Source organism: Lampetra planeri, chromosome 2 (genome assembly GCF_965212315.1).
Source record: "Lampetra planeri chromosome 2, kcLamPlan1.2.h2, whole genome shotgun sequence".
NCBI lineage: Eukaryota > Metazoa > Chordata > Hyperoartia > Petromyzontiformes > Petromyzontidae > Lampetra > Lampetra planeri.
This window is the reverse complement of record NC_136108.1, coordinates 6,063,354-6,071,867: the sequence shown is the minus strand read 5'-3', so window position 1 is coordinate 6,071,867 and position 8,514 is coordinate 6,063,354. Positions and strand designations below refer to the sequence as shown.

The following is an 8,514-nucleotide window of genomic DNA, read 5'->3' as shown; positions in this document are numbered from 1 at the left end:
CTTAAACCCACTCCACACTCCAACCCTCACTCATCCAAACACAACTTCATAAACCATCCCACTAGACACATTTCAACAACTCCAACCCATACCACAACACAACCCAAACTCAACACCATTCAACGTGATACCGTCTTATAGCCATCCCCAACTCCTGATTCCAACATAACATATATTGAACATCTCATCTAACACACAGAGTAGTAACATCACACATGCAATGCTCGACTGCCACCTAGCAGGCATTTAAAAAAAAAAGAAGAGCACACACACCGCCATTAAATTTAAACGTATTTATTTGTGGAGGCTCATGTGGTCTTACACACACGAGCTAGAGACAAGGTGTGCACCGGTGTGAGAGCAGCAGCAGCAGAGAGCCATGGAGGGGCGTGGTGGTCTGACCCACTTCACATGGCAAACAGGATGAGGAAGGCCACCATGAGACAAAAGAGACCCATGGCTTCGGAGAGGGCGAAGCCCAGAATGGCGTATGAGAAGAGCTGCTGCTTCAGAGACGGGTTCCTGCGAAAACAACGGCCGCGTCGTTAACAATAAGCCGGCACGCACGACAAGCGAACCGCAGATCACTGCGGCACCGTTCAGGATTTCGCCCGTCACTTGATCACTCGCAGCATGCGCCACACATCATCAGATCTCGGAATATAAAACTGAGCCTGGAGGGTGCCCGGAGAGTGGGCGACGGCCACGCATGTTAGGTTGTCATGGGCTACCATGGGGCTGCATTGTGGGCAGTGCATCGAAATCCATTGGTGTACTCTACTTCCGAAGCTCCCACTTCTCTGCTCCCTGCCTCCACCTCCCCACGATTGACCAGTGTGAAGTATGGTCAAATAACACCCACGGACCTTGACGGTGTGGTGAACAGCCTCATCCAGCAGCGGATTGACAGAAAGGGAAGTACATACTTAGCATATCAAAATAAATTGAATACGGTAGAGGAACCATTAATAATGCATGTTTAAAGCAGAGATACCAATCAAATTATAGAATTGCTACTTTCTTCTAAGAAACCCTGACTATGTAAATGCTCCTTTTGAAGACGGTCCATCCATTGGGATGTTTCATCTGTGAAGTAGAATAACATTCGAACATTACCCAGGCCGATGAGAGGCTAACACCCAAAATTTGCAGACCATATCTAGACCCCACTACTTGCTGTACTTCCATCTACAGGCCACCTTGTAGCCCAGTTGGTTGGGAGTCTCACGGCTCCAGAGCAGGGGATTATAGGCAAAAGCACAGCCCACCGTGCTAGGGAATGGTCAAGAGTGGGAAGTCCAGTCTCGACGCTCGAGGCTGAGAGTGGTGATGTTAGAGGTTAAGAGTGGTCATGTGAGAGGCTAAGAGTGGTCATGTGAGAGGCTGAGAGTGTTAAGAGTTCATCCACGAAGGCTGGATCGTCACGTATGCAGGCCGGGAGAGGCACCTGGCGTAGCCGATGATGAGACTCCCGAAGACGGTGCCGATACCAGCACCCGAGCCGGCGACACCCACTGTGGCTGCACCAGCGCCGATGAACTTGGCGGCCGTGTCAATGTCACGGGAGACGGCGCTCGTCTGGAACGAGCGCTGCGCCGCGTGCACCAACGTTCCCTGGTGCTGCACCGCCGGGAACAAGGCCTGGGGGAGAAGCGGGAGGATGTACGCAGCATCACCACAGTCCGTCTAGAACATTGCTGCTCGATCTCTGACATGTCCGCTCTCATTGGAACTTCATTTGCCAGTAAAAAATATGATAATTGGTTTTTAACCCTTTTATCTGGCAACAAAACTGCAAACAAAAAACAAAACTGATAATGTATGCACTGTCCTTGAAGTTGATTGGTCCACACCCGAGACAGCTTTCCTTAGAGCCTAGTCTCACATGGGTTGGACCAGATGACGCATATATTATCAGAGTTATGTTTTTGTTTGCATTATGGCTGCAGGTATTGTGGTCTATGCAAACATGACTCCTTATAAAAAAGGTGTCAGTTTTGTTGCCAGATAGAAGGGTAAAAAAACAATTATCATGTCCGCTCTCACTTCACCACTCTTAACATGATTCTGAGCTTCGAAATGAAAGTCCAAACTGCAGCGTTCGGGTCACATGTCTCTCATCCCTTCGGTTCACCATCTCCACGAGGTTCTCTCTCCCAGACTGCTCGGTGACTATTAGTCATGTAATTATTATCATCATCATCATCCTCCTCATTTTTTATTCGCCAAGTAAGAACCTATGTCTCTTTTATAACGGAGACTTGGGTAAAAATAATGGGAGAGGAGAAGAATGGTGGACCAATTGGATAAAACGAATTCATATCAAGTGAGGCATTCATAAATAAATGCAACAAAGTGAGGACATCTATTTTAATGTACAGCATATCACCTCATATAAAACACTAAAAAATCTGAACTTCATCATCAAGAAAGTACATTTCAAATTAACTGAGGTAGAAATGCTATAAGAAACGAAATGACACTCAGAAGGTTCTAAACAGGGTTTCCAGTTTAATTTAGAATAGCACATTTATAGGTTAGATATGTTCACTGCATTAAGGGTGCCAGGTTGTACCATGGAAATCCAGTGCTGTGAATGAATGAGCACTGCCCAAAATCTGTACAAACTGTTGGTACCTTTTAGCTTTTCATCTTAAATTGCAAAGGTTTCAATCTGGAATAAGCAAGACAGTCCATCTTATGGGGGCACATCTATATGGATTGCTTTGGAAAGATAATAAATGTTAGGTTTCTCTGTTGGAATGATGCAAGATAACCAGATTAAGAGTAGAGGTCACACTGGTATACAGTGTGACCCTCAATTAGCATAAAAGCTCAAGTCTATTCAGAAAAGTGCTGTGGGGTAGATTTTTAATCGCATCTCCATAATCAATTGCAGGCATGAAGGTGGAGGTGACAAGCCGATGCAAAGTAGAACGCGAGAAACAAGACTTATAAAAAAAAAAAGCCAACTTGTGTTTTTATTTATAAGAGAGTTGTTTTGTTGTTATAATATATGAACCAATGTTCAGGTGGGAATCGAGCCAAATACCCAGATTATCCTAAGATTTAACGTTTTCAGTGGTAGAGCTGTAGAATCTATTTAGAGAGATTGTGTCAAGATTGTGGATCAGAGGGGACTTGCTGCGAACATAAGATAAGCATTCGTTGTTTTTTTTACGTACGGTCCTGTAAGATCTCATTAAAATCTAACGTGTCCCTTTCTCTTTGGTTGACCTTGTCCACCATTTGTCCTCTGCTAGGACACCTGGTGGGTGCCAGAGACCAGGGGAATGACAATGGACCCTGGTGGCTGGCAGAGATTGAGATGCTGTGGAGAACTAGCAATAGGCAATCTAGATTTGAAGTTTTCGTGACTGCAGGGATCCATACTCTTTGGTTCTTTCGGTAAAGTCACGTAGGTAGAAAATAAATCACGAGGTTTCGATTGCAACACAAGCAATCATCATCAGGTGGGAAACCCACAGCAATAATTTGTTTTGCTTGTGTTGCAATCGAAACGTCGTGATTTATTTTATTTTATACCTACGTGACTTTACCGAAAGAACCAACGAGTATTGCAAGACAGTTAGCTTAAACAATGGAGAATGGCTGCTATGTGACGTCTAGGCACGTACACCCAACACTTTCCTCTCATCAACCTAAACCCACCACCCACTCTCAGCCTCTGCCTCACTCTTCATCGCACAGGGATACGCTAATGGAAACGATGAGCAACAAAAGACACACAAAGCTCATCTGTCGCGCAACCGGTCTCTCTTTGAGAGAGATGCACGGCACCCACCTCGGACCGTGCCTCTGGCCTGCTGATGAGGCATGCAGTCACGGGCCTCAGGAGAGCCTGGGAGCCACCGCGGACCTGCAAGTCACAACATGGACAAGCGCCATCAGCACCTCGCCGACCGCGAGCACCATGCAACACACGTCGACACCGAACAACTACTTCAGGCTTTTCAAAACAACCAACATCCTTTAAGTTATATTTAATTTTAAAAAGTAAAAATAAACATACGGTCTAACACAAAACAAGTACAATATCTAAATGCAAAGCACCAAAAATGCCAAAAAGAATGATTGTGGAGTAATTTTCCTAGCAATGAGCCACAGAGTGGCATAGTCATGAAAGCCACAGTCTAAATGAGCGTTGATATTAATTTAACAAATGCTTGCATTATAATTTCCATTCGTAACTTTCAAGAGCGTTTAACGAGTATTCGGTCACCGGTGCATGTGCTCTCGCCGAGTTATATAAATACATTGCTGTGTTTCATGCAGTCAAGGTCAACTCTTAACCTGCCCGTGCTTAGTTTTAACCACACACTATGAATAAAGCTTGAAGTAGTAACCATCATACAAGCGACGTCCATCCAACCAGCTGGGACAGCCCTTTAAATGTGACATCGATGGCGTTGCCTGGCTTACACGAGTCTCTGCTTTCAGCCATGCTGAGCTCTCGCGCGACTAACACCATCACACGACCGCAACTACCACATCCACCGCATCCACCACCCAGAAACTCACCAGTGCTGGGCAGGAGACGAGCTTTGCGCAGGCGTACATGTTTGCAGGTTCAGGGATAGCAGGTAGGCTGGTGGATTAGACTGTGGCTCTGGGTAAGGTAGACAGACACAAATCATCATTATCAGCATATCTGATCTATTTTAAAGCGCCAAACATTTGTAAATCCCCCCCCCACCACTGCTGCCCATCTGTGGCAGATCTCAGCGCGTCAGGCACATATACAGTACACCAGAGTGCTTTCCACCAACGCGCACACCATGAAACCCACCGAGTAACCTCCAACGTCTGAAAGTCACCCTGCAGAGGACAGCCCTCGAAGGTTACCCCTGGCGCGGTAGCTCACAAGATGCGTAACGTATGTTGAACTTCTTTCGCACCGTACATAGCCAACCGTGCTCATCGGAGGCGCGGGGAAGGACAACAAACCAAACACACACAAAACTAACACAGAAAACCCTGAAAGGTCACCTAATACCCTGAAAGGTCACCTACAACCGTGCGGGCGAGTTACCCTTAGGCCTGGCGTCCTCCCTCCCGCGATATCATCCAGACAGAGATCCCCTTTCACAGGTCCGAATAGAGGTTGCGACATTGGGAGGATTCTATGGGGGGGGGGTCACCTTAACGATTAGAGAAATCCCCTAACATCCACCCCCACGGGATCACCTTGACCTCCTATGGAGGTCACCCTGACCCCTCGCCGGCCCCCACCCCCTCCCCACGTGCTCCCTGGCTTCAAGCTGTCACAGTCACGTGGTCGTCGCTGCAGAGTTCCCCTCGCCCCGCCCCCTCCTCCCCACGTGACGTCGTCCCGAGACTTTCTCGCCCGCGTCAAAGACGGCGGCCATGCGACGAATTTCCAGGGGAGCCGCTCTTGAAATTCACAATTAGCTGAGTAAGTTCTCGATTGAGGCCGCCGCCGCCGACAGCGAGCCGGGTCGGGTGGTGGATGACACTTACAGTGGCTCGGCCTCGCCAAGTCGAGGTTCTGTCTGAAGAATTTTTTTAGTTTTTTTATTTCGGTTTTAAATGTTTTAAAAAACCCACAAAAAAGCATCCTTCAGTATTTTAAGATGCCGCCAATGCAATGTGAATACGAGACGATGCCCCCCTTAATAAATAACGCCACCAAGGTGTCCCCCTTTAAAGAGTAGCCGCGGGTTGCAGAGCAAAGGTCGTGGCGGGTAAAGGCGGAGGCCGCCACTGTCCCGTCCCCCCCCCACCTGCTCCCAGCCTCGGAGACCCCCGGTCTAAGGGGATAACCCCGGGATAAGGGGATAACCCCGGGATAAGAGGATAAGGGGAGGACCCCATCCCTGCCCCATGTTCCCCATCCTCAAAAGCCCGAGACGCAAGCGACAGCGCCGAAGCAGAGCAGCCACGGGTAGACATGGCGACAGGGCGGCACAGAGGAGACTCAGAGGTGACGGGAAGACAAGCGGTGACGGAGGGACACGGGTGGTAGGGACACACGAGGAATAACATCTTATACAGGAGACACATGGAGACACGTGGACGACAAGGACACAGGATGAGAGACACACCCAGAGAGGCTTGAGAGTCAAGAGCACGATGCAATGCTGTGACACACACGAGACAAACACGCAGTGAGACAGACACGGAGGAGGCAAATGAGACGAGGATAAACAGGTTGACAGAGAAATAAATCAGAGGCAGATGAGACGGATAAACAATAAGACGTGAGGCAGACACGCAGAGAAAAGAGTGATGTGTGGAGACAGGCATGAGACAGGGCCTGATGAGACGAATGAGACCTAGACAGCCATGCAAAGAGACAAAATAATAAAGATGAGACACGAAAGCACAGATAACTGAGAGGCAAAGGACGCTGGAGACAGACACATGTCGACAAGTTAAACAGATAAGACTCGTGAGAAATTCAAGGGAGACCGGCGAATCACACGAACACGCAAGGACACTCACTCTTAGACAGCCACACGAACCACGGGGAGACACCACAAAGAGACTGTGAGACAGACACGAACCACAAAGAGACACAAGGAGACTGTCAGAGAGAATGATGAACTACAGATACACAAAGAGACTATGAGAGAGAATGATGAACTACAGAGAGACACAATGACACTCTTAACACGTGAACCACACACACAAGGACGACTTTTCGACGGCCGTACGAACCACACACACGAGAGAGAGAGAAAGACACTTGGAGGCACGGAATGGAGAGACACAACACGAGGAAGGAATGAACGAAGGAACAAGACGATTGAGAGTGAGAAAGAGAGAGAGAAAGAGACAGAGAGAGAGCTCCAAGGGAGAGACGCAGATCCACACCTCTCGTTCCCGGCGCGTGCAGCAGCAGTGCGGTGGGGGGTGGGGGGCAAGGGGTGGGTGGTGGGGGGGGGGACGCAGCGCGCATGCGCAGTGCGCGCCCGCGCAACCTCGCGTCCCCGCGCGTGACCTTCGCGAGGGCTCGCGTCCTCTGATTGGGTGGGCCGCGAGGGGGAAAGAACCCGCGCTCTGATTGGTCGGCGCGAGCCGCAAACGGCTTCTTTTGATTGGACAGCGCGGATTGGAGGGCGGGCGGTAGCGTTCCCGACTTTGTTTCGTTGCTCATACGTTCTTTCGGTAAAGTCACGTAGATGGGAAATAATAAAAAAATAAAGTGAGTAAAAATTAAATAAAAAAATATACGTGACTTTATTGAAAGAACCAAAAAACATGATTTAAAAATATCATATGATTTCCTGCAGTCACGAAAGTTTAGTCACAATTACACCAACAAACTCGTTTCTGATTCGTCGAGCTTGCAAATGGGGAGTGAGGAAGAACCCGGCTGATTGGGTGGAGTCACTGTGAACGCGCGCTCCGATTGGTCCGGCTCGGGGGGATATGAGCGGAGCTCGTGATTGGCTGCGAGCTCTTGACCTCGTTGCCGCGCCGCCATGTCTGCATGGCTCGGCTGTTGCCTTGGGAACGGGGTCATCACGTGACGTTGGAGATTTTTACCCCATAGCCCCGCACCTCTCATGGGCCCCACCCCCTCAACCCCCCAATTGGATTAATGACAAAGGGCGGGGTTTATACGCCTGTCAATCACTCTGCCTTGTGAATACACAATGAACATGCACAACATTTGTGTCAATTTACTGCTGAATGAGCCCCCCCCCCCCCGTCCAACGCATTGCGGTTCACGGGGGTTTATTTGAACATACTTTAGCATTGTGCTCAGTGCAGGTTGCTGAATGCAGGAAACATAGAAGTACAGTACAATAATGCATAATGCTAAATTTCGATTTAAAGCTTTCGTGACTGCAGGGATTCATCTTCTTGGTTCTTTCGGTAAAGTCACGTAGAAGGGTGACATTACCGAACGAACCAAGAAGAAGAAAAAAAATGCATAATGCATTTGCCCATCACAAAGCCCCACAACTGCTTATGGCAACACGAGCGTTAACGGGCAATCGTGTATCTAAGCACATTCCAGACTCAAACCTGCTTAACTTGGCGACTTTGTCATACAATTACACAATTTAGATTTTCTCGGTGTTTGGTAGCTTAGTATTTGAGGGCGGTAGCAGGGTTGCCGCTTGTTGCAAACGGTTCAAGGTTCGAACCAAGCGGGCACCCCTGGTTATTACTGCGGGTGTAATAACCAAAGAACTCAACAAGTATACACAGTCTTCTTCACAGTCGACGTTAAAGACCCATCACGTCATTCGTAAGAGTAGGTCATTGTGTACTGGTGTGATTGGTCCCGCAACTCCGATTAACACGGTTGGCTACGTACGGTGCGAAAGAAGCTCAACATACATACATGCATGATCCAAAAATGTTCCAAAGTTACTCGGTTGAAAAATACATAGCAATCATCGCCTCCCACTGCAAAAAAACTTGGCAGGACCCTCCTAGAAATGTGTTATGTGACTCAATAAAGCTTTATTAGGTAAACGTGCAATAGACAATAATATTGACCACATGCTCGAAGTC

The 8,514-nt window shown here is 48.2% G+C and overlaps 1 protein-coding gene across 5 annotated transcripts; it reads right to left on the bottom strand.

The window, feature by feature from the left end:
* Nucleotides 1-278: 278 nt before the first annotated feature.
* LOC144725636 (ATP synthase F(0) complex subunit C3, mitochondrial-like) lies at nucleotides 279-7,013 on the bottom strand. Of its 5 annotated transcripts, none has more exons than XM_078604650.1 (5): nucleotides 6,859-7,013; nucleotides 4,543-4,630; nucleotides 3,806-3,880; nucleotides 1,448-1,641; nucleotides 279-522 (listed from the first exon to the last, which is right to left on the bottom strand). In XM_078604650.1, the coding sequence occupies exons 2-5, from the start codon at nucleotides 4,579-4,581 to the stop codon at nucleotides 408-410; spliced, it is 423 nt and encodes a 140-aa protein (XP_078460776.1). In that variant the 5' UTR covers nucleotides 4,582-4,630; nucleotides 6,859-7,013; the 3' UTR covers nucleotides 279-407. The 5 variants fall into 5 exon arrangements, with proteins under 5 accessions (XP_078460776.1, XP_078460777.1, XP_078460780.1 ...); XM_078604651.1 differs by having other exon boundaries at nucleotides 6,487-6,869; XM_078604654.1 differs by lacking the exon at nucleotides 6,859-7,013 and adding an exon at nucleotides 6,087-6,117.
* Nucleotides 7,014-8,514: the final 1,501 nt, after the last annotated feature.